The sequence below is a fragment of the Pezoporus occidentalis genome, unplaced genomic scaffold, assembly GCF_034315485.1.
Source record: "Pezoporus occidentalis ecotype Australia unplaced genomic scaffold, CSIRO_AGI_Poc_V1 ctg312, whole genome shotgun sequence".
NCBI lineage: Eukaryota > Metazoa > Chordata > Aves > Psittaciformes > Psittacidae > Pezoporus > Pezoporus occidentalis.
The window spans coordinates 179509-205966 of record NW_026915073.1 but is presented as its reverse complement, the minus strand read 5'-3'; the positions used below and the strand labels follow the sequence as shown (position 1 = coordinate 205966).

Below are 26458 nucleotides of genomic sequence, written 5' to 3'. Positions count from 1 at the left end.
TGAAGATCATAAATTAGCCAGAGGCAAATCTCAGTGAAATCCTAGGAAGTTTTTTCAGGTCACTGAGATAAGCTGAGAGAATTAAGCCAGTTTTTCTAGTTTATATATTTCAAACAGTTTATTCTCTATAAGGAATCTCTTTTTCCTGTTGCCATTCCCACAGTGTAACTGGTGTGTAAAAGCCAGCAGGTACCTGTGGGTTAGGGCTCCCCCCCCAAACCACCCTGAATTTTACTACAAATCCATTATGAATAGAAATTTGTATAAAACCAGAGCTCAAGCACTGAAAGAAATGTTAGGGAAGAGCCTGATATGAATAAAGTCTGGTCCTTTGTCAGCTCCCGCCGCTGCTAACAATGGTGTCAGCCACTGGCACGGCTGAATCAGAGCTAAACACGGGTTAGTTGGCAGCAGTGACAAAGGACAAATCCTATTAAATAGCAGTTTAGAAGCAGTTTCTGCCCAGCCCGCTTTTCTGAAGCAGCTCTCAACTCCTTCTGATCCTGTTTAGCCTACAAGAACACTCCAGCATCAATGGAAACTTCCAGTTAAAGAGTGCTCATCACTGGCACTGCTGACACCCACTGTCAGGTCCTGGATAATTTTCCTAACGTTCCCAAAGCTGAAGTGACAGATTAATTCGATAGCAGCGGTGGTAACACCCTCCCTTTGTGCAGAGGCTTTCTGCCTGAGGAGATGGTGATTTCCTTGGAGTGGGGTTGCTCTGTGAGCAGCACACCACCACACTGGTGTTCTCAAAGATCAGTTTGGGATCCTCTTTCTTTCATTGTCCCCAGAGCCCAAGAATATGAATTCCCCACCATCTCCTCCAGATTTCACTGACAAGACGCTTTTGTTTTAACTCACATGTAAATCTATTCATGTCAGCAGTTAACCAAAGTTTCTACAAGAGAAAGGCAAACAGCTTTAAAGGAAAGGAACGATTTTAAACTGATTAAAATCAGCACAGTTTGGATATCAAAGAGCATCTTTACGACAAAGTGAAGGATTTTAACCTCTTGCATGATACCTGGTTCGTTTCTTTGTATCAGTGGAAGAAATTCAAACACAAAATACTGAATTGATTTTAACCAAACTGGACTCTCCTTCTTAATGATTTGTGCTCCCCTGTGCTCTCAGCACTGAGCTGAAGAGTTTCTCCTAAACCAGCAAAATCAAAGCAGGCTGAATCTCCTTTGTCATTTTTTTATGGACAGCATCAAAAATATATTAAATCCTTGTCCTCACTGTTCCCAGTGGATTGAAAACGTGTATTTACAATGTGTTCCTTCTCATCTGGCTGACAAACATCTCTGTGTTCATACTATTAACAAAAATCACCCCGTAGGCAGCGCTCTTGGAGCTCAACCTTAAACACCACTATTTAGATAATGGCAAATTTAACAATCGCTTAAACATATTTGCAGGAAGCTTTGTTTGCCAGAGCACGAGCTGTTGCAAAGAGCAAAAACCCAGAAAAAGCATTTGTGAGTTCTTCTCTCTGTACCAAATACGTTTAGTCTCCCCAAACTGCCTGCAATTCTGGTACAGTTCTATTCTGACACTTGATTTATGGAGTTCAGGGGGATTAAGGGAATACTGCACTCATCTGAAGTTTTAAGCAACTGTAGTGAAAACAGCGTTTATGGCTGAAGATGTGAATACCAGGAAAGTAGTCAAAGTGCACTTTTCCCTTCCAAATAAAGGTTTTTCAGGATGCCCAAAAGTGGTCTCCCCTAGGCTGGGCATAACCCAACCTCAAACTCAGCTTTCGTCTCTCCTAAGTCCAGACCCTGCAGCCTCTGCTCCCTTGATGCAATGCAAACCCACTGCTCCCCACTACCCCCCAGACTCTGAAGTCTTTGGACCAGGATCTGCTTGTTTACAGCATTCAGCATAATAAAGCTTTAATCCCAGATATATCCCCTGTGTGTATCCCCATACACTGCTGAAGGCAGGTAAAGAAAAGTGCTGAGGGTTGTAAGGCTGCATTTCCCCATGCAAATCTTCCTTAGGTACCTTACACCAAACACTAATCATAGAGTCATAGAAAGGTTTGGGTTGGAAAGGACATAAGATCATCCAATTCCAACCCCCCTAACATGGGCAGGGACATCTCATGTCACCCAAGGCCCTGTCCAGCCTGGCCTTGAACACTGCCAGGGATGAAGCATTCTTCTATTTCAGTTTGTTTTGAAACTTCTTCTACAATGTGTAAACTGTGTCTTGCTGGAAATGTCCAAAATTCCCAATGCAAGATGTGTCAGCAATGAGTTCAAAGAGTCTGGGAAAATAATAGAACCTGGAAACAAACCATCTGAGTGAGAAGGTTTAGGTGCCCTCAGCATAGATGACACCACCAGCCTCCCCCTCATCTTTCCTACCACTAATACAGAACACCACAGGATTCTACATGATTGTATTACACAAATAGCTGAAGTACCATTACCTACTGCGCTGCACATAACCAAGAGGAGCTGTGCAGCCTTACGCTTGCTAAAACCCCATGATAGGGGCTTCAGGACTGGGATTGAGGTGGCTGGAAATTGTATGTTCAGAGGAGCCCAAGTATAACCCAAGGAAGCAGCTCCCCATGTCCCTGTGGGAGCAGAGCTCTGAAGTCCCATTACAGGGTCACACAGATTGAACTTTGGGCTCAAGATTTTACTGCTGAATCCATTTTCTTTTCACAGCAACAACTTTCTTACAGGCAGGACAGAGAAACCTGACACTTGCCATGAGGCACATGGTGACTTTCAGCTAATCCCGCTTCATGAGGAATTCCTGAAGTGCCTCTCAAGCAAGGGGTCAGCTAATCCCATTCACTGACAGGATATTTTACTCTCTGAAAATGGAAAGTGGCTGAAAACCAAGAATATTTCCTTTTATTTTGACTTCCAGATACTGCTTTGAAGAGGGGAACCATGACATTTGGGTATTTGGAAAACTAATGTGAGCTGTTCCTATATATTACCATTAAACCAGTAATTTTTATTAGATGTTGGAGAAATATGTCCTTTTAGACCAGCTCTCCTGTTGAATGAGTTGTGCTGAGATTTGTCACCCAAAGCACTAAAAAAATGCTAATATATATATTTTAATATTCCAACCCTAATTTTCTATGATTCTTTGATTGTTTAAAGTGAAGATTAAACAGCATATAAGTGTATTTCTTCTTCATTCTTCTACAAATAGTGATTAGATAAAAACTAATTAGTCTTAAAGAGAAAAATGTCCTTGTTAACATAAAAAAATGCTAATATATATATTTTAATATTCCAACCCTAATTTTCTATGATTCTTTGATTGTTTAAAGTGAAGATTAAACAGCATATAAGTGTATTTCTTCTTCATTCTTCTACAAATAGTGATTAGATAAAAACTAATTAGTCTTAAAGAGAAAAATGTCCTTGTTAACATCAGTATAAGAAATTGAAGATCAATAGTTCATATCCTTATAGGAAAGGTGCAATATTTTAGACTGATGGCCACACAACACAACTCCTTAAACTGAAGAACATGTGCCTCCCACTGGGACTAAAAAGATAAATGCTTTGTAGGAGCATCTGACCAAAAGGCACAGTGAACCAGGGCAGTCTGAACACTGAACATACAGGGTCTGGAGTGTTATCAAGGGTTTCACAGCTCTTCCCAACATTACAGATGTGTTTTAAAGCACTGAGGAGCATCAGCTGCCTCAAGATGATGTCACCTGGAACGAAAGACCTCCAGCTACTTCACAGGGTTCCCCAAGTGAAGTGTGTTGCTTTACAATACCCATCATCTCCTGAGCCTTCAAGAGCAGCTACCTTTGAAAAAATCAACTACATTTAGGTAAAAGCAAAAGCAAACAAATGTTTTCTGTGGCTTTTCAGTACTGAACTGCCCAAAACAAATACTGGCAATGCAGAGAATTAATTTCTAATGAACTTAGCACCTATCACCAGTGGGACAGAGAGCAGTGAGCTTCATACAGTGAGAAGCGGCTAAACCAGCATGCCCTTGCGTTCATATTGAAAATTACCCAGGGACCTAATATAGCCTAAATTCATTCTGTTTGTCCTGCCACTTGTAGCTCAGCATGAGTATTTACCTGTAAAGACTCCTCTGTATGGGTCATAAATGGAACATGACATTGCGAATGGCAAAAGCCAAGGCCGCAGGTGATGCTGATCAACATCAGACCTCATGAGGATCTGTTCTGGGAAGTTTCTGATTTGACGTGTTTTACGTGTTTGAGTTTCAATAAAATCTAATCCCAACACTGACCTCTTGAAGTGACTGGCCAGGACTCCCACCAGCTCCCCAATCCTGCTGTCATTAGGGGGCTCTTTACTGAAGAGACAGACAATGAGATCCTTTTTGTCTTTCGTGTGGAAGACCACGAGCTGGTCCTTTCCATTGGAGACACTCAATCCTATCAGCTGTGAAGAAAAAGCAAGAACAATGTTATATACATTGATAGATCTTTGCTACTAGCCAGGTGTGTTTTTTCCTCTCCAAGATGCCCCCACTCGCTCTCAGCTTCTACTTCCACCCCAGAGATCAGGGGACAGCAGCAGGCAGGTCCTCAGTACTGCTTCCACAAGCTGGAAGAGTCAAGGTGAAATAGCAGCAGGATCTGCAGTCTACAAAAAAAGATGTGGACAGGCTGGAGAGTATTCAGCTTGCTCTCCCAAGGGAAAACTAACAATAACCATGTATTTGGCCAACAACCACTTTCAAATTCACAAATGCAGCACTGGGAACACAGTGACATGCAAATAATAGAAGAATGAGTTTTGCTGAAAGCCCAGACATCTTCATGAGCAATGTCAGTTGCAAACCACACAAAGCTGTGAGGATTCCAGTATTTTGGCATGGATGAAGCTCCTGGTGTTTGGACAAACTAAAAAAGAGTGGGGTTTAGGTTTGGGTTGCTTTTTTTTTGTGTGTTTGTTAGTAACTGCTCTTTGGCACATCAAAAGCTTTGTCTTAATCATTTCCCAAAGCCAATGCAGGGAATTTTGCGGAGTGGCAATTCAGGTATGCAGGCTACCCACAATCTCCTAAAAGTGAGAGGCACCAACACACCATTCTGTGGGAATCAAAGTCTTATTATTTCCTTCTTTATGAAAGAAACCTTCTATGTGACCCCACTGCCTGCACTGGAAAGGATATTAGCACAAATGAAGCTGGAGACTATTCACTCCTTTCAGAGGCATGAATCATACTCAGACACAGCCTGGATCCCTGTGCTTGCTTTAGAAGTCACAGCATATCATGTCCAAGAAACCTGTTCCAGCTCTGGATGTGTAACACACACCAGACAACAGCTTCCTCCCATAGAAGCGCAACAAAACAGTACAGAGCAGTGCAGTGGATGAAACACTACCCAAGAATAACTTGTACTTAGAATCATAGAATCCCAGACAGGTTTGGGCTAGAAAGGACCTTAAAGCTCATCCAGTTCCAACCCCTGCCAGGGGGAGGGACAGCCACAGCTTCTCTGGGCACCCTGTGCCAGCACCTCAGCACCCTCACAGGGAAGAGCTTCTGCCTAAGAGCTCATCTCAGTCTCTCCTCTGGCAGGTTAAAGCCATTCCCCTTGTCCTGACCCTGCAGTCCGTGATGAAGAGCCCCTCTCCAGCATCCTTGTAGCCCCCTTCAGATACTGGAAGCTGCTCTGAGGTCTCCATGCAGCCTCTCTTCTCCAGGCTGAACAGCCCCAATGTTCTCAGCCTGTCTTCATATGGAAGGTGCTCCAGTCCCTGAGTATGCTCATCCTTATCACATTGTTGGTTTATTATCACAGCACAACAGCCTATCTGAACTACTGTAACTGCTGGTATCTGCTGTAACTAACTGGTCTCTGCAGGGACCTCCTGATACCAGTTGCATGATACCCCTAACACAGGTGGAGTTTATTCTCTACTCTTCATGCTATTTTGAGGTTAGGAAATATAGGAAATACTTCAAAACCAAGCTACACTTCATGCTCATGTATTAACAGCTCCCTGGGTTTATAGTGTCCCTTAAAATTAATTTGCATGCTTAAATACCATCCTGTGAGCACAATAGCACCACAGGGACTACCGCCATTGACGTTTTAAATGTGTACCGAGTGTGAAAGATGAACAAGTTGAAATGGCTGGAGTTGAAAAGCCTATTTAAACGTTAATTATTCAACAGAACTGTGTGAGGAGCCCAAGAGCCCTTCAAAATATTCCTGTTTCGCCCCTCCCCATCAGACTCTCTGAACAAATAAACAGAACACAAAAGAAATCATTTCAGAGAAGGGGCTTATATCAGTATTTACAAACACTCTTATTAACTCTGCTTGAAGATCAGGAGAAAACGCTCAGCAGCCACAGAACATCTTTTATTGTGCTCAGAGCAAGGGAGCTGCAAGATCCTTTCTGCTGCTCAGTTGCCTTTTAATTCCTTTCTGCCATTCTCCATTTTCTCTCCAGGTAAGAACAAAAAGCTACTTGTCTGTTGGTACTTCTGAGGCAACTGCCAGAACACTTGTACACAGCAAACACCCCAAAGTAGCATTGTGATACAACGAAATAGGGCTGAGACGAAACCTACTGCTTTGTCATCATTTGCACAGAATTCCAGATGCCTCAGACAGGACACAGAGCACCACAGGGCAGAGCCAGGGATCTGAGCAGCATTCCAGGCTGTGCTTAAACCACATACATGTCCCCACAGTTAAAGGAGATGGGCACTGTAGTGTGGTTTCTTCAGATGAAAACAAGTTTATGGTCATAACATACATCAGCTGACTGTCTCCAACGAGATTTCCATGGAAACACCATCCCCAAGAATGCTGCCGCGTTGACAGGGTGCTTTTGGAATGCTGACAGTGAGCAGCACAGTGAGCAGGCAGATGAATTTCAGCTGAGTTCACCTTTACATATTGGAAGGGTGATCCATCTTTCTCGGGGAACACACATCTTTCTAGCAGGACATACTGGATACACTGATAAACATCATGACTGGAGTAATTATAACCCTCTGCTTCTCAAAACTCTTCCTATAAGTTCTAATAATTGTTCTTTCCCTGAAAATGAGGAATCTCTATATCAGTAATTGGCTATCACAGGTCCCTGTACACTGCAAAAAGATTGCCATGCAGGAAGGGATCAGGCATGCAGGAGTATGGGAGTGTACAAGGCAGCTCATGAGGTGAAAGACAAAGTGTATTCAAATCAGTAAGTAACATATAAAAGGTAACTATGAAAAGGAATGAAAAACTGCAAAACCTGCTCTGGTGGAAGGTGTCCCTGCCTGTGGCAGGGCATTGGAGCTGGAGGAGCTTTAAGGTCCATTCCAACACAAATCAGTCTGGGATTCTATGAAACTTCTACTCTGGAATGTTATTCTAACACTTGTATGAGTTAATGAAAGGTCTTTTGAACCCATCCCTCCCCTGCAAATAAAGTACTCCAGGACCCCTTCACATTTGCTCATGTGAAAGAAACTGTTCGGTCAAGAAGCCTTGTGGTAGGCTGCAGAAAGGAATAACTGCACATGCACAAATAAAGCTGATTTACACCTATGAAAATGCAAGTGTTCTAAAAGCAAGAAACCTTTCTGTACAGCCCACCAACAGGTTTAGTGCCAGAGGAAATGCAAAGCAGACAGCACCATACAGCCTGTGATACAGCACTTTATATGAACAGATATTCTATATTATATGTATATGTTTTGAGAAAAAACAACAATTACTAACATTTCTATGCAATGGATATTTTATAGGTAACCTAAAATTGTATCTGACTTGCTCATTTCCTTTCATGTTTGAGGCCTTAAAGATTTCAGAGCAATCTGGGCTCATGCTGTCAGGGAAATGTACTCCAAAAAAGCTCCACCTTTAAACCCCTCAGACACACAGGTAAAGCTGTGATACATACAGATGTCTCTATCATTACTAATGTAGGAAGTGAATTGCAGTGGCCTGGCCATTTTGGGTAAGAGTGAAGAAACTTAACAGACAGAAATTGCGGTGGACAAAATTCCTCCTTGTCCACCCCAGTTCACTTTGACACTTCATAAACCCCACCCAGCCAGGAAAAGCACTCTGCTCAGAGCCTCTGGAGTTGAACAAGTCGTTTTGCACAAGTGAGAATCAGCCATTTAGCAGCAGAATCTGCTGATGCTTCCATTTTGCACAATTAAGAGACAATGTCAGTGGAACAGAACATCAAGTTAGGAGGACGACCTGCAGCTGTTGCCTGCCTGGCAGCAATGTCTGTTCAAAACAAGAGATGCTGCCAGGGAGAGAGACGTCGCTTTGCTACAGGCAGTGCTCTCGCTGGGGACAAGCGTGTCACTCCAGCACGCTGCGGTGGGTGACGGGTGCGTGGCCACCAAGGAGAGGACCTATAAAATCAACACTATGCATGCAGTCAGAGCAAATCCTTCACATTTCCAGACTGGATCTTAGCATTACCCTAATCCCATCTCTGCTCTTTTAGCAATAGGGGGATGTCACATTTGTTATTTCTCCAAATGCAAATATCCCAACAAATCTGTGTGCATTTCCAAGCAACTCAGCCAGGTTCTGCAGGTTTAAGATAACAGTGGCAGTGTTACCTCAGGCTGAGGAAAACAAACAAGGAGTTGAATCCCCACTAGGATGCTGAAGAGCTAAAATGAAGTTTTCCCCCATCCCCCTTCCTCCCAGTGACAATCTGATGTGCTGTCACTGGCAGCTAAACTCTGCTACCCTGAAGGGCATATACCTCACTGTAATTCCAAATTTAGCTTTGACAAGATTTACAATAAACATGAACAAATACATTAAAAAAATCCAAACATGCCAGGAAGGATCAAACAAACCCCCAGAGACACAGAAACAGTGTCATGAGCTGCTGTGAAACGCTACCCCCCTTATGGGGCCAGGATCTTGCAGCACACAGCAAATAAAAGCTAACAGAAGAACGAGCAGAAGACAGAGTAATAAATAGTTTGGGTTTTAGCTTTTATTTTATGCATTAAACTGAAAAGCTAATATGATGCATTGGTGTTGCAGTTAATTGCACTGTAACCATTCTAAAGACATTAAATACATTTAAAAAAAACAAGGTATTTTTCTGTTTTATGGGTATGAAAATGGAGCTAAGAAGTAGATGCACCCTCATGACTAAGAGAGCCCAAGGATGAGGTTCCCCACTCCTTGTACTTACATTATAGAGGGGGATGGTCTTCATCACTTTGTACTGCTTCATAGGGTCCATTTTATACAGGTGTCGGTCCGTAATGAAGATTGCTCTGTCCTCCACCTTATTAAAGCGATTGACCTGCAAAGCAGCACATCTTCAATCCCATTGATCACTGCAGGAACATACAGAGTAGAGCTCTACAGCAGTAAACATACCAAACTCACACAGCAAATGCACAAAACTCCCAGAGCTCTTCAACAGGTTTTCTCCACTGATTTCCAACCAGTGAAAAGGGAAGAGGGATCCCGTAATCCCATTTCATAACTAGAGAAATACAGCATTCCCAGGGTTACCCAGCAGAGCTGTTGGCAACCTGGAAGATCCATGTCTTCAATCAACTGAAGGACAGATGCTTTTCTCTAGCAGTGTTCAAACTTATCTCTGTTCACCAGCAGACACTAAGCCCAGGCAGATGGCTGTTGCTCCTACATTGTGTATGTGCCTTCATAACCCCAAAAGCACGATGCTAATAAACCACTATTCCCACCTTATGGAATTAGTGTGGTTGATTACAAAAACAGAACTGGAAGGAGCACGTTATGGCAAGAAACATGCGGCAGTTTCATACCCTGGGGTCACGCCTTTGCTCATATCTCTTTTCTAACCACTGATCATTTCAATTCCCCTCTTCCCATCTCAACTCATTCCAAATACTCTCTCAGGCTGTTGGTACCACTTGGCTCCAGCAAGTGGGATTCTCACAGAGGAACACACATCTCACTCACATCCCAATTCATTTGTCCAGGAAATACTACACCAAAGGAGAACCTTTGATGCCATCTAGACTTTGAGCTGCCCTAAGATGTCAGGTACTGAATAGGCGCAAGGCAAGATGCAAAGCTTTAACTAGTGAGAAAGTAGGACACGAAGTAGAAATTGTTTTCCACTTCAGGCAAAACTGGAGTCATCGGTTTATCACATTCACAGAGAGAGTTATTAATCAACTGAGATGGGTAGACAAGGGTGAGACATGATGAGGGGAGGAACATAAATAGGATTTTCCTAGGTGAAGGCAGGAGACAACTGGAAAACTTAAATATTCTCAGGCAATAGGCAGCAGAGTGACAAAGTTCAGAACTGATAAAGGCAAAAAATGCAAACTGGAGGGTTCTATGACAGCTTTAAATTAGCAGCCCAGGAAAGCTAACTGCAGATGATTTTAGACAGCTCCGGATAGATCTTGGCATAAACATGTGAGGCAGCTGAAAACAAGCAAGGCATCAGCATGGGGAATAATGTCCTGGGTGAGATGGTCTCACTGGGAATAGTGTGTGAAGCACCAGGATGGTGAACGTGGAGGAGACTAATGGTTCAGAGAAGGTGAAGAACATGACTGAAGGACTGGAAAAGCTCACAGTAAGAGATGCTGAATAACCGGAGTTATTTTAGGAAGCTGATGAATGGGAGGAAAAAAAAAGAAAGGCTATGGAACACTGAATGGCCCAGAGGAAGAAGGTGACCAGTGTCTGGTGCCACACATTGGGTAGTTCGAGCAGAGTAGCACAGGCTCCTCACACTGTAATTAGGGTGAGCAGCTTCCAACACACCATGTTCCATGTCTTGGGAGTTTAAGAAAAGGCTCCTCCAGTGTGTGGGGCTGTGACCTCAGAGCTGATGCTGTGACCTCAGAGCTGATGCTGTGACCTCAGAGCTGATGCTGTGACCTCAGAGCTGATGCTGTCCCACCATGCTTCCCACACATGGCTTTTTTAAATTTATTCTGAATATTTAAAGAGCCTGACAACACAACCTGTTCACTGCCGTGATCCTGTTGGTTGCTCCTATCTCCATCACAACATCCTGCCTGTTGTCCATGTCCAGCCCAGATCCCCTCGTGACAGACAGTTCAGACCATGCAACCAGAGCCCCCCAGCACAGGAGGACCCATCCTGGGGCCAGGAAGCACACACAGCCTTCACAAGACAATGTAATGTTGTAGTAGTTCTATAAGCTTGTTTTAAATTCTACTTCTTGTGGTTATCCACCGTTTTTAGTGTTCACACTCAGCAACAAATTCAGCTGAACAGCTACAGAGAGGTACCAAAGGGGAAGGCCAGCAGCTTACCTCACCTGAGAAGCAAATTCTCACTACTCTACAACTCATGTCCTTTCCAGCTCTTTCCAAGCCATTGCTTCTGGTGCCTCATGCACCTATGATGTATTTATGTATGTGTCCTGGGTTCAGCAGTAGCAGTCATTTTTCCCCTTCTTGGTAGCTGGTGCAGTGCAATGTTTTGACTTTCAGCTCGGGAACAGAGCTGATAACAATGATGTTTTGGTTTGGCCAAGGACTTTGTGAGCCTCATGCTCTGCCAGGGAGGAGGGGAAGCTGGGAGGAAGCAGAGACAGGACACCTGACCCAAACTGACCAAAGAGGTATTCCATACCACAGCACGTCATGCCCAGGATGCAACTGGGGTTAGCCGGAAGGGCGGGGAGTCTGCAGGGTTGGAGGAGGTATCGGTCAGAGCTTGGTCGGGCTGGGGGGGCGAGTTATCGGTCGGCTGGTGGTGAGATGATGTATTCTCTTCCCTTGTTATTTCCTTTATCATTATTATCACTGGTGGTAGCAGTAGTGATTTGTGTTATACCTTAGTTACTAAACTGTTCTTATCTCAACCCGTGGGAGTTGCATTCTTTTTGATTCTCCTCTCTGTCCCTCCAAGAGCAGGGGGAGGGCAAGAAAAGGGGGGGGAAGTGAGCGAACGAATTACCTGACTGAGTTTAAACCACGACAGTATGCCATGGGTTTAGAAGGAAATTGTCATGTTGGGAAGCAGCACAGAAGAGATTTGGACAAATGCCATCACCATTTCAAATGCCACTACTCTTGATTTTGTAGGAGTGGAGACAGGCCTTACGTCCTCAGATACAGCTTCCACCCTTGTGGAGACCAGCCCTTACTGGCATTGTGTGTTCTGCACCTTCTGGGCATTTTTTATTTATATCTTTGTTGATCCAAATGGGAATAAGCCTTATTTTAGCTTCTTGACTAGCTGATGGGGGAAAATGAAACAGGAAAACCTTCAAATGAGCTTTTCAGGTCCCTGCCTGGGTCCTCGAGACACTGCAGGGGACTGGCTTTGGAAAAGATGGTAATCTCAAGGGAGCTGGATGCCACGAATGACAAGGGAGAAAGCAGGAAGAAAATCTCCCTCCCCTCCAAAAAGAGAAACTGTTGTTTCCTTGGTAAACTAACAAAATCCGGTGGTACACATGAAATACTCATTTGGTTTCCCAAGGCAAAACCCATGAAAATCTCCTTTGAAAACAATGAAGAGCACCACAATGTTCAGGAAAGATGGATTTTTCCACAGGCAGAGATGACCTGCTTCTACTATACCTACCAGAGAAAGCAAGAACACACATCTCCCATCAGTGAGACTTTCAAGTCTCTTCACAGCCCTTCTACAAGAGCTATATAAGCTTCAGTCCAAACACATTCATCCGTTATTATTCACCTCAAGCTGTTGAAATGAAGGCCCTGTGCTCTCGAGCTAAAGAAAGTCCCACCAGCAGTTCCCAGTACTTCAAGAGTAGCTCCCTGGCTGGCAGGAGGTGGTGTCACCTCCTTGACTTAGAACAACGCTAATCATCAGCTACAAAAAACCTGTCTCAAAGAATTTAATGGTTAACAAATATCGTAGAGGTCATAAGGTACGTTCTAGACATAAACAGGTTTAAATACATGAACTCCAGGCTTAGCTTGTGTCTATTCCAACTGCCCAATGCTTATCCTTTTAATGCCTTTTCAAAGGAAGAGGTATATTAGACTGCAATTATCTGGAAGACGGAAGATGGAGACTCCCTTTGCACAGAATCACATAGAAAAGACAAGGGGTGATGGGCACAAGTTACTCCTGGCGAGATTCCAACTGGAAACAAGAGGAAAATTGTTCACAATGAGAACGATCAGCCATTGGAATAAGCTCCCCAGCGAAATGGTGGACTTCCCAGCGTTGGACACTGTTATGATTCGGCTAGACAGGTTGCTGGGCCATCTACTCTAGGTCATGCTTTGCCTAGGAACATTGGACCAGATGATTCCTGAGGTCCCTTCCCAAACTCCCCAGAAGGGAAGAATTTAGCAATTGGAAGAACCTTCCCCTGTAGCACAGGACCAAAGGCTGACCCTCAGACTGCTGTTACTTTTGGGGTAAAAGACAGAATGCCTCAGCTTGTATTTTTGACTAGAGAAACACCTTTGCTTCAAAAAGGCAGCTCAAGATAGAAACTGTTTTATGTGAAGAGCAAAAGAAGGTTAACGCTGTTCTCAGGGTAAAGACTGTGCTCTTGTAGTCAGAGCACGGAGTCACGCACAGGCTTTGCAACAGTTTTCACTGTTGCTTAGTCTGCAAATCCCATGTTCAAATTTAAGGCATAATAGAATACCTAAAGCATTGGTTGGAAAGTGAAATGCTAATTCCTGAAATGCCAAATCTTTGTCCTGTTAGCTTTCGAAGTTCAGGATTGTTTGTCTTCTACCCTTTGCTCACTTCAGGCTTGCCTGGATATTTCTTGTCCATACAAGAAGGAAGGCAAATGGTTCACTCGAACAGCTATTATATCCAAGCATGGATTTGAAAGGGATCATTTGCTTTTGAGTTTAAACATGTAAATGGACTGAAATTGCCAGGCTTACATACATAAAGATCCTATAAAGTTGCAGACAGGTCCTCAACAGCAATGCTGAAATGATTCTATTTGCTGGTAGAGAGGTGCTCCTACTGATTCTTTAAGGCCATCATTTTCCTAAAGGGGATGTTGTATTTTCCCAAAATTTAGCTGTATTTTTCTGTCCAGAAAACACAGATCATTAAGACCAAAGACCAAGAAAAGTATTAACGACTTCAAAGACTTGGACACAATTGGGTTGCGGATGAGCAGCAGTTCTCAAGGCCAGGTTGGATGGGGCCTGGAGCAACCTGCTCTAATGGAGGGTGTCCCTGCCTGTGACAAGGGGTTAGAACTGGATGAGCTTTAAGGTCCCTTCAACCTAAACCAGTCTGGGATTCTGATTCCCCCCATACCAACTGACCCATCACCCACCTTTGCTGATGATCTCAGAGGTATCCCTAACCAAGCAGACAATGGGAGGATTAAGCCTGACCTCTCATAGAAGAAAGTGACCAACAATTTAACCTTTAAAATATCAAAAAAGAGACTATAAACCGCACTGGACTGCAAGTCCAGAACCTCACAGTCTCTGCAGCATTTTCTGATTTCAGCTGAGCTACACTTTTTAAGCACAATAGGAAGCTGAAGCTTTCTTCCCCTCTGAATGCACTGAAAGTACCTCTCAGGCTCAGGAAGAAATCTCATTTATGGTAGGTAACATCTGTTCCATCTCCAAGCTGCTTTTATTACGGAAGTGCTGGGACACCAATGCAACAAGTCCCAGCAGAGAATGTGTTTTTCCAGCAAAGTAACACAGTACCAGGACAGACAGAACAAGGCCTGTTTGTGTGCTCAAGTATCTTCATATATCACAAGCAATAAAACCCCACTCAGACACTTGCCTAAAGGCAGGAGCACTGTGCTTGCAGTTACTGACCAGGACAAAGTATGGATCTGTACTTCTGAAACCTGCCTTCCCCTACGCTTGCACAGGAGACAGTCCTTCAGGGCTGATTCAGAACCAAGCGAGAGAAACAGAAAGACTTAAAAGCCTCAGAGTTGCGTAACAACAATCAAAATGAAACTCTCACACCACGTACATGGATATCATACACACAGAGCCTGAGAAATTCCCTTCCCTGGCATTCCAAACCCATGCAAATCAACAACTCCTATGATGGCATCTTTAGGAAGTGAATACTGTATTTTTCCAATTACTCCAATTTATCTAGAGACAGCAACAACCTGGACCCAGTTCATTCAATGCATTAGAAGATGAATTATTTTGTTTTCAGCCTGAAGTGAAAAAAGGCAAAAATTTCTCCTGTATCTCCTTGTCCCTAATGGAACAGTAAGAGATTTCTAATTTTATATGCACAGAAGCAACCCGAAGCAAGCACCCTTTAGTGCAATAGGTTCCAGGGTATATATCCATCATAAAATCACTGACACTGCTCCTTGAATCTGCTTTGAACTGCTGCCTGTTAAAGCATCTCCAGGATTCCTTCCTCAACCTGGGCTTCCCAAGGTTTCACCTCCATCACAAGAAGCTTCCCCAGGCAGCCCATGTGCCTGCAGACCACACACATGCCCATTACCTTGCGGACGTGACAGGAGAAGAGAACGTTCATGTACTTGTCCTTCCGTTTCAGCTCGTTGGCAACAGGGATAAAAGAGCCCATGGTCTGAGGGTTGTCTGGATTCTGGAAGAGCAAAGACAGGCACGTAACTCTTCTTGCTCACCACAAGTAATTGTGTTACATCCCTGCTGGCCCAAGGACTGCAGCGGCAGTAGCTTGTCCAAAGGCTTCCTCCACCTTCTGCCTCATCAAAGAGCTGCAGAGCATCTATTTGCTTTCTGAAAGAAAACCCTGAACAAAACAAACTCCTTAGAGGAAGGATGGAGTAAAAGGAAGCAATGCAACCTGCCTAGAGAAAACTTCTTTATTCCTTTTCATTTTATGTTATCTCTTAATGTCCCATTATATCTTATCCCTTATTATATCTTAGCTTTACATTGATTTCTTCCCTATCTTTAGCCACTGAAAGGCCAGCTGATGGCATTACTCATCATCTTTTCATGCTGCCTGCAATGCTTGAGCTAGGCTCAGCATTCAGGAAACCCACTCCTAGTACAGTAGAAGTCAAAGATTCTGAAACTACAGAAACCCATTTACAGAGGAAATTTCAAAGTACTTCTCCCCCTTCAAGAAATCAGTAGTCACTTTTCCAAGTGGCAGCCATGCAGTAGCAGTGGCAAGAATAGAATCCCAGACTGGTTTGGGTTGGAAGTGACCTTAAAGCTCATCCAGTTCCAACACCCTGCCATGAGCAGGGACACCTTCCACTAGAGCAGGTTGCTCATTGCCACCCTTTTAGCATCCTAAGCCCCAGCTACTGCACTGATCACTTCACTTGGACTCACCAGGGCGATGTAATTCCCCTCCCATGCTCTTTGTAAGCCAATATCAGCTCTGTGACCCTTCAGCACTTCCATGGCAGCAACCTTGGCCCTCAGTTGAGGTAGGACTTCTGGTGGGACGCTCCGGATGAGTTCACCCGCTCTCCACCTGCCACAGAACACCTGAATTAGTTCCACACTGTACCACATACTATGGGGACCTCTCCCAGATCAGCACAAGAACAGCCCCAGCCTACCAATGTCAGGGGGAAATGAAGTCCTTCCATTGCATTCATAAAGGTGAGAACGACAGTTACCATTTTAGTCACATAATATCATCTCTGACTCCTAACAGATTTGGCTGGTACAGTCCCCATCCCATACCCAGAAGCCAACTACTGGCACATCTGTTTGCAATAAAGCTCTTGAAAGCCCAGTTTTTGGGCTCATATACAACATTGTTCTCCTTTAATAGCTGAATGTGGCCCTACAATTGAAACCTAACCAGCTGTAACAGGGAACAGGGCAGGGCAGCCCATCCGTTACTCCATACCACACTCCAGCCTTCAGCAGCAACACCAGGTCTCCAGGATTAATGCTATGGAAAGTCTTTTAGCAACACAAATGTTGTAGTTATGGTAATTGAGCTTATTCTGGAAGCAGGTAGGCTGTGGATGGCTTTCAAGAGACAGCTGGGGAAAAAAAACAAGGCTGACTTGATCTAGTGCTGGTGATAATTCCCCTTCAAGCAGATGGCTGGACTGGAGATCTCTAGAGACCCCATCCAGGCAACATTTCTCCTGTTCAGCAACTTTCAGAAGTTGTCTTTTTTCAAACTGGAATTGTAACACCTTTGCCTAAACTTACCAGAGACAGTCACCAGCTTTCAGATAATAGGTTGTAATAAAGGCATAAAATACTTTTATTTTATAGACTGGAAAACGAGTGGACAGGGGAATATTGCTTATTCTACTGCAGAAAAACACTAGCTTACTATAAGAATTCGCCAGGAAGTCAAGATTCCTTTTCTGCTCCTCCTCATTTAACAGCACCAGCTCCTTTCTTTTAAAAGCAACCAGAAAGGGGCCAACGAAGGAAATACAATGCCCATCCTGACTAAATCTTTGAAACAGAGTAATTACTTGTGTGCTCAAGGGTACCAAAAGCCACTGACATCTTCATCTGTGACATCCAGTTAATGTTCTTCTGTCATTTTTCCAACTTTCCTGGAACAAGCAGTAGCTGTTCTCTCCTCTAGGTTAGACTGAAAAGACAAGAGGTTCCCTTTGTACCTATGGTAAATGGTCTGAAGTGCCTCTTCAAACCGGCGCAGCACCTTGGGTGGGGTGGGCCATGGCACGTGCTTCCCATAGTCCTTTATCTGCCTCACATTGTGGAAGCGCCGCGCAACCTCCCGGATGTAGGACTTCACTTTGTAGTGGCGGTAATACTTGAGGATGGTGAGGGCAGCCTTTGTCCTCTTGTAGCGAAGGCGAGCCAAAGTCCCCCTCCAAACCTGGGAGCAGAGAGAAACACCTTTAGCAACGAAAGGCAGGGTAATTTTTCCTTTCTGTAGTCCTATTCTGCTGAAATCCATCAATATATTAGTTTTATTATCAAGAAAGTGACCTCTCTGGGTCAATCAAATGCAGTTAAAACGTCACTGAAAAAACACTGTCATGTACCCAAAAACAATTTTAACTCTGGTTTAAAAAAAAAAACCAACAAAAACTGCTTTGAAAATATTTTGGGAAATATCTATTCAGGCCGTGCACTGAAAAGCAGGTAAATAGGCAAATAATACTACAGTGACATCCTCCCAGCTTGCTGCATGCAGAGCTGCTGTGAGTCATCCTTGTGCCTGAAAAGCACCACAGGCAGAGAGTACCCATGTTAGAAGAGCCTATAGGGAGACGAAAAGAAGAATGGCTTCAACCTGCCAGAGGGGAGATTGAGATGAGCTACAAAAAACCTCTCCAGCTTTCTTGTTGGCCCCTTTAGGTACTGGAAGGTGTGGACTGGTACTAAAAATCTCAATACTACATGCATATAAAATAATATGTAACATTTCCTTATTTATTCTTTGAAATAATTGAACAGTTTGAGGGAAAGCAGTATCCTCTGCATCACACATGCTGTTCTTAGTAGTCACTTTTAGCACACTCAGTTGTAACTGTGGTTTAGTTCTATATAAGTTCCACATCATAAAGAGACACAAGAACTTTGACATACAAAAGGCATCAGAGCTCCTGAGAAGCTCAGGGCTTCCTGAAGCCACAAGCTAAAACCAACTTGCACAGGGCAAAGATTTCACGCGAAGTGCGTGAGGCTGATTAAAATCTAAGCACTTCCAGGTCTGAGGGCAGATATATAAACTGTATGAATGAGACTGAATCAGCAACTAGGATAAAATAACTGGAAACCTAAAGAGCACCAAAGTAATTTGTGCCCTTTTTAAAAGAAAAGGGAAGATTACTTGGATTACTTGAGACATTGGAACAGACTCAAGAGTCACTGTACCTCAAGGAAAGTGTGGTCAGTAAACAAGATAAACTGGGTAAAAACCTACTGCCAGCTTCTCATGTTTCCATTTATTAAGAACAGAAAGGAGGAACAAAGGGTTCCAGTGGTAGCTGAGCAGTCTTCTGAATGTTACAAAGGAGCTCAAGACAAAAACTGGCATGGTAAATTTGTGTAAGATGTTGAAGGCTTTCTAGAGCTTCACTTCTGTCAGTGATCCCCCAAAACATTTTGAATCGTTTTATAGATACAGAACAAGGTCTTGATTTTGCTTCCTTGTGCTGGAAGCAGGCAAGCTCTTGAGGAAAGGCTCTTGCTGGGGTTATTCTTTACACCAGTCAGACCCCTGGAGAGCAAAGGCACGGTAACAGATCACCCCGATGTTGTATCAGCTGCATTGCTGCAGAACTTGGCTTCCCAGCAGGAAGTGTCACAGTTACCCCGAACACCAGCCTTCCAAATCCAATTATCCAGCCGAGGCATGCCCCTTGGCTGCATGCGAGCACTGCATTGTTCACGAAAAGCCTGCCCTCAAATCAAGTTGTCATAACTGGATAACCTCACTCCGAGTAAGGCCCTTCCCAACAGCCACAATAGCAGTGCCTCCCAGAGAAAGCCAAAGAGAAGAACAAACCTTGTCCCAGAGAATGGGGTACAAATAGCTTTAAAATTGATTGTTTTCCTGGCTTGGTGTTCTCCTTTTGAAGCCCAGGCTCGTCTGTGCCCTCACCAGCTCACATCCCTGCCATGTCCCCTCCAGAGAAAATATCCCCATAAAAACAATATAAGGGAGGACGGAAAACAAGAACATGGGCCCTGCAGAGCACAGGGAAAACCAGCAGGCCAGCCTGGAATGCCGAGATCACCTTGCTGTACTTCTTCCATGGCAAAAGGGATAATCTACATTTGACCTAAATGCTGCAATCTCTGCGTGTGGGGAAGAAAACCCACCCAGCATACAAGTGAAACATATGAGGGAGCAAACAAACGCCCAGGATGCAGCAAACAAACCCAGCTTATCTAAATTAAACACCAGGGTTATCTTTTCTGAGCAGTTCTGCAACTAACTAAACCTTGGAAAACTATTTCATGCTCTCTGGAACACGGCACACCTCCTCCCACCGGGCCTCCTTCACAGTAGCCTGAGCTGCTGCGTGATCAATATTTCATGCTGCCCTAGCACAAGCTGCCCCCTAGGCATCCAAACTGCAAAGAATAAACCAAAACCCAGCTAGAAATTCACACAGGCGTGAACCTTCCTGCACAGCTTTAAAGGAGCTCAAACAGGAAAGGTTATGAAATATTTAAGTCAATAGTGCAGTGCAGAAGCTGCACTAGGGCTGCCCCAGGCTCCTTGGAGGCACTGCACTCTAACTGCTCAAAGCTGAAGCAGGCTTTAATCAGACTACTGATGATTGCCTTTTGAAAGGAGTCACCTCCTTGCACAGCACGGATAGGATGGAGCAGCAGATGTTCACCCACAGCACCCAGCACCCTGTCCACCCATGACTTGTGATCTGTGTTTTCCCAGTTCAAACCAGTTCACATTCCAGCAAAGGTCTGAGGCAAACTGGTTTAAATCAAACCCTCCCCATTCTCACAGATCACATTACAGAGCATGTAAACAGCGAGTGGGAAGAGCTGCTTCGTTTACTAAAAGCTATTTTCTCTTTTCACATGACTCAGCTGAAAAACCTTCATTCTATAGCTCTGTTTAAGAGAAACAATATTCCATATGCCAGGAAAGTGAGAAGGGTCCCACTTGGAGATTAATTAGATTGTACTGAACAGGACGCGCCCAATAACACACAAAGGAAGGTGTTGTGAGCAAGTGGCACACGTGAGCCCCGTGAACGCTCCTGCCGTGCTGCTGCAGAGTCACTGGGCTTTCTCCTGCAGCACCTTCTGCTGCTCTACAGCGGCTGCAGCCAATGTGCTGCTGCTCCCACCCTCCTGCCAGGCCAAATCTGAGCTGCTGCTGCGGCTCAGCCTGAAAGCCTCCAGAAAACCCTTCACCACCCTACTCATGTGAGTTTCCAGGTCCATTTGGTGCTCCTAGCAGTGCTCTGTTGGCAGTACCCCACTGTCCTTACAAAGGGCACTCACCCCATGGCTCCATCATGGTGGCACTCTACAGAGTATCTTGCTGATAATGAACAGGGAAGGAAGATGCTGGGAGAAAGGAGGTAGCTTTAGATGAACAGATGGAGAGAACTACCAAAGGGAAGTAAACGTTGTGATGACCAGAACAACACTGTTGCTATTAGAAGGCAGGAACCTTCTCTCATCCCATGAAAACTCCAGGTACAGTTTTTCATGTTGAAGATGTCAAATACAGGTCATTTCACCATCTTCAGTGTTTACTGCTGGTAAAGACCACAAGAATAATCAGAAGCAAAGAACAAACTCCAAACATGGAGCAGTTAAGTAAGCTAGGACACTTCTCCATGGGAAGAGAGGACTTGAGAAGGGATGGGGCAGACGTCCATGAAGCCCTGCATGAGGGGAGGCAAGCAGCATGGGAGAAGCAGTCCATCAGTCTGCTGAGGGATCAGCTTGGCCGTAAAGCAACTGCCACTGTCAACACAGGGGATACATGCAGCTCTCCATTTTACTTGGTCCTTCACAACACCCACTGCTCCCCTGGAAGAAGCAACTTCTCCATGCCAAAACCTCTCAAGATCACAGCCTCAGTTCACAGTACAAATCCACATGGAATTATATACCTATTTCCACTTATGTTCAGAACTTCACAATTCCCTCAGGATGGTCAATGCCCCGAGTCTGGATGACAAACATTGCATCACCTTTTATTTGGGTCACTGAACAAAACCCACATCAGAATGCTACTACCCATCCATAATTTGACATGGAAACGCCTTCTTTGTCAGAGCAAAAGCTTCCCTTTGTGGTCAGTGCTTCTCCCCGCACTGTGCTTCAAGGACTCATGGGGCTGAGAAGAAAGGGCAGGTGAAACATTACATGATGACAAGTCAGCCATGGTGCTCTCTCTGCTCTTCCCTGCTGGGGCTGGAGAACGTTGCCATGGAAATCGCAGCTGCGAGTGACAGCTCTTGGGATCGAAGCTGCTGCAGACCCTGCATGGGGATGGGATGGAGATACCACTCGGCCACGGTGGGACAACCATGGCGTGTGGCTCTGTCTGGCTGCACCGCACAGACCCCCAGGGCTGGGAGGGCTTCTGGGAGAGCTGGCGAGGAGGTACTGGGCTGCAGGGCAGGGACAAGTGCTGCTTCCTCTGCATTAGGCAGCAGAGATTTAGTGAAGCGATTACCATCCGCAGCTGTAGTGCTCTGATAAAATTACACTGAAATAGTGCACTAAATTATATTGACAAGATACATCATCTTTGCATTCTGCACGTGCTGGCTGGGCTCTTTTCCTTGAACAAAGCACTGTTTCTGCAAAGCTAATGAATCTGTGGGAACGTTTCCAAGGGCAGAAAAAAGCAAACGAGGTTTATGGCAGCTTTATTTGATTTTATTTTCATCATTAACATTAGAGCTGCTCCATTTGCATTCATCAAGGTGATCATAGAGATGGCAAGACCATAAGTATAGTAAATAAACTCAAATGCAGAACACAAAATGCAGGGATGTTCTCAGCTGGTGCTCCTAAAACGACCACTCAATTTGACTCCAGCAGTGCCATGTCCACTGCCATATGAGTATGCTAATACTGGACAGAGCTCTCACTTGGTAAATTCTCCTGGAGCCAGCAAGTTGCCACAGTTAAATCACATCTGTTTACTGACTGGCTTTGGTCTGAACTAAAATGACAGCCTGGAATCTCACTAACATTTGATCACAGATGAAAAAGGAACATTGAAGATAAATCTAAAGGAGGAGCCATTTAGGAGATGTGGAACAAAGGAAAGTAAAATTGTCTCCTTCCACTGGAAGTCAGTTTTAATTCAATTTAACCAAACTCATAAGCAGCCAGTTCTTATCATCATTAAACAAAGGAACCAGCATCATGTTAAGGGTTAAGGGTTACTCACATGATGAAGCTCTTCAGATAATTACTGAATCTCTCTTTGAAAGGCTTGTGATTTGTATGACAGCAATAAAGCCCTTAATATATGTAATTAGAAATGAAGATGTTTAAAGAAATGTAGACATTGAAAGCTACCAAGAAACAGAACTGCTAAATGCAGATTCTTCTTCCATTTAAAATCATTCCTGTGCAGACAAATGTTCCTGGAGCCCAGCCTGTGATCAGCTGCTTTGAAGGCTACGCCTTACATTTCCCCTCAGTTTTTATCACACAAGTGCCTATTGTAACAACACCACATTTTATCTCCAGTTGTCTTTTCCTAAATTCAAATGCAACAGAAGGCTCAATTATTTTTTTAAAAGATCAATTTAAACTCTTTCATTTGAGATGAAATCACAGTTTTCCTCACTCAGCCTCTGTTGCTATAGGCAAAACTAAAGAGAACAGGAGCAAGAATTAAATTTCCATGTGTGTTTTCAATGAACAACTGCAAGCAAGTAGCGAACAGAAATGAAGATACAGGCAAAACTGCCCAGAGGTTTGCAGAGCACAGAGAAGGCCTCTTCACATCCTTACCCTGATTTGATTTTGTATTGTGCTGATTGTTCCTTTTGCAGCGCTGCCAGTCTCCAACTGCCCCATCTACTGGCAGCAGAACATGGCGGGTGCATGAGCACAGGAGTGACCTGACACTGCTGACAACGAGATCTAATAGTAAATCCAGAAGACCACGGAAAGTGGAAAGAAAATGGAAGCATTTTCCAGACTTAACACTGTACAAGGTCTCTAACTACATACTTACAGACATAACCCAATGCCTGCTCCTTGGTTGACGAGCTGTGTGGTGAGCATTTCCTCATTCACGAGCGTTTCTTGGCTTTAGTTGCAAGCTCCATGACTCTGAAGAGCTCCTCTCCATCACTCTGCAAACACCGCAGAGCCTGGCTGAAGAACGTTCGGTATGAACAGAGACACAGCTGAATCACAGGGGGCTTCAGCTCCAAAAAAGGAGCTCTGGGCATTCCGCTTTCTTCAAAGTCTTCAGTATCTTGAGCACTTCCCTTTTCCCCAGAGATCTTTTATCAGGCAAATTAGAACCTCTCAGAGAAAGAGGAAAAAAAGATGGTGCCACCTGTCCTGTTTCAATCGTTTTGGCAGAAGAGGAAGATACCTCCATGCAGAGTTGTGTTAGTCTCTCCACTCCAGGGAGAGGAGAACACAGGGCAAGGAGGTGTGGAAGCAAGAGGACAACAGGCACCAGCAATTTAATTTTCATCACTTTTGTTGATTGTGGAACAAGAGAAAGCCCAAAAGCACTGTAGTTATTCTATCTACAACCCAGCATGTCCAATGTCACACAAAACCACTACAGCAAAGTCCCTCACAGAGACAGAACTGATCCATTATTCCTACCCCGGTACTTATACAGGCAAAAATCTTCAGGGATGCTCTCCTCCAAGGTTGCTGAGCCCAGATCACAGCCCAGACCATGCAATTCTGAAGCTGCCACCTAAAGAAGAGGCCATCAGACTCACAGAAATTGGCGTGTTGCTGTTACATTGTGCCTCACACTGTTTGGTGGATTTTAGCTGAAGGAGGAGCTCAGTGCTCACCTTCTGTCATCCATTTTACAGCACAGTCAGGCTGGACCTTTCAAATCATACTTAGTAACTTCACCTTTCACTTGCAGCAAAGGTCACCTCTCAATTCCTTAGGCATTTAATATGAAAACCAGGGTCACCTGGGAGCAAGGTGTCCCCCTTGCAACTTTATTCAAGCAGGAACTCATTAGATTGCTCATACCAGCACTGGAAGAAAGAGAGACTCCAGATTAATGGCATGACCCAGTGAACCTGCTGAATGAGGCAAATGAGACCGACCTGCTTAGAAAAGTGGCTGCAGATGGGGAACTCCTCCTGAGAAACCAGAGTGAGTGTGGTGGAACTGCAGCTAACAATCCAGAAGAATCTACCAGAGGTGTTTGAGAGGGGTCCCACAGAGCAGACCCATTGCACTCCAAATGAATAAGACAGAATAAGCTTCTGGAAAAGCATGCTGCCATTTCCAGGGAAGACACCTGGAATTCAGTCTTCCAGTACCTGAAGGGGCTCCAGAAAACCTGGAGAGGGGCTTTGGACAAGGGCCTGTAGGGGCAGGACAAGGAGAATGGCTTTAACCTGCCAGAGGGGAGACTGAGATGAGCTCTTAGGCAGAAGCTCTTCCCTGTGAGGGTGCTGAGGCGCTGGCACAGGGTGCCCAGAGAAGCTGTGGCTGCCCCATCCCTGGCAGTGCTCAAGGCCAGGTTGGACACAGGGGCTTGGAGCAAGCTGCTCCAGTGGAAGGGGTCCCTGCCCATGGCAGGGGGTTGAAGCTGAAGGAGATTTAAGGTCCTTTCCAACCCAAACCAGTCTGGGATTCCATGAAAAGGAATCAGACCAAATACCTGTTAAACACAAGAAATGTGTTTCACAAAACTATTAAAGCCTGCAGCAGGCAAATTCTCCTTCAGGGTCTCTTCACCAAAAGCTATTCAGGTTTAGGAAGTTTGTGCAAGTTTACATTAACTGCAAAGATTTAAAGCACACTTTTTATCTGTGAACTTTTTATATCCATCTGTCAGCAGTTTCTATTTCTGGTGGGCAAAAAGGGTTTCAGAAGTCTTCTCGTTTCCTGAGTTCCAAGACTGACAAAGAAAAATGCCATTTTAAGAAACATGTTTCTAAAAGTCTTGCACTAGTCAACAGTCCCTGCTAATGACAGAGTCAGTTCCACCATTTCTGTGGCTCTGAAAGTCAGAAGCTGTCGCTCTTTACCAGACGGGTCACACTCATACAGAACGCAGTTTTCAGCAAGCACTAAAAGCAGATCTTGTACTTTTATCCCTCTGGTGTTATGTTGGTTTTGAGCTTACAAAACCAGCTTCTATTTGTTGTGGCCCCAAAAATCACCTCCATGATTTCAGAGCTGGCCAAGTCACAACAAACTCCCGTGGTGCAGTAGTCCCTTCTAAGCAAAGTCTCAGAATGTGTTTGCCCTGAAGTCACTCAAGGTAAAACTGCTTAAGGGTAAAACCAGGAAGATCTTGAGCTCAAATCCCGTGTTCAGAGGGGAAAGACAATCACACAGGTCCTGATGTGCATTGCCTGAGGTGTCTTACTCTTTGTAATGCTAAGGGACTTCTATTTTCTGTCACCCTTTCACCCAAGCTGCTGAGGCAGGTTTTCCAGAGCCTGTGCAGCAGTGTTTTCACTTGTTCCTGTGCTGTAACTCCTCAACTCACACCTGCAACCTCCACTACTGCATGTTATACTTTCTTACAGGATATGATTGCCAGTAGTCTGCAAACCATCCCTTCTTTCTGTATCCCTGAGCTGTATTTTTTGGTTCACATTAGGGGACTCCATAATACGGATGCTCCAAGCTTAATAAAGCCAGATGCACGAGCAGCTGGCCCCAGTGTTTGTATACTCCTGTCAGCACTAACTGTGTCATAAGAAACAACAACAGGGATTTCACACAGGCCCTGATAAAACCTCAGTAATTATGAATGCAATAGTATGACAAGGGAGATCACATGCTGCAACAGGAAGGACACCAGCGAGGATGCCCATCTGGGAATCCTGTCCCTTCTCTTCCTTGATGGCCTCTGGGGAAAGTTTTCCCTGTCTGTTTTCTCACTGCCTTCCCCATT

At 44.4% G+C, this 26458-nt stretch overlaps 1 protein-coding gene across 3 annotated transcripts in view; it reads right to left on the bottom strand.

The window, feature by feature from the left end:
• MYO1D (myosin ID) overlaps positions 1-26458 on the bottom strand; it is a 111976-nt gene that overhangs the window by 33010 nt on the left and 52508 nt on the right. For 2 of the 3 annotated variants that reach the window (XM_062628260.1, XM_062628261.1), the window contains 5 exons: positions 17523-17746; positions 16255-16399; positions 15428-15532; positions 9177-9290; positions 4270-4424 (listed from right to left, as the gene is read on the bottom strand). In XM_062628260.1, the coding sequence (XP_062484244.1) occupies positions 4270-4424; positions 9177-9290; positions 15428-15532; positions 16255-16399; positions 17523-17746 (743 nt within the window). Of the gene's footprint in view, positions 1-4269; positions 4425-9176; positions 9291-15427; positions 15533-16254; positions 16400-17522; positions 17747-26458 lie in introns of those variants that run through there. The other variant, XM_062628262.1, reaches the window with a different exon arrangement.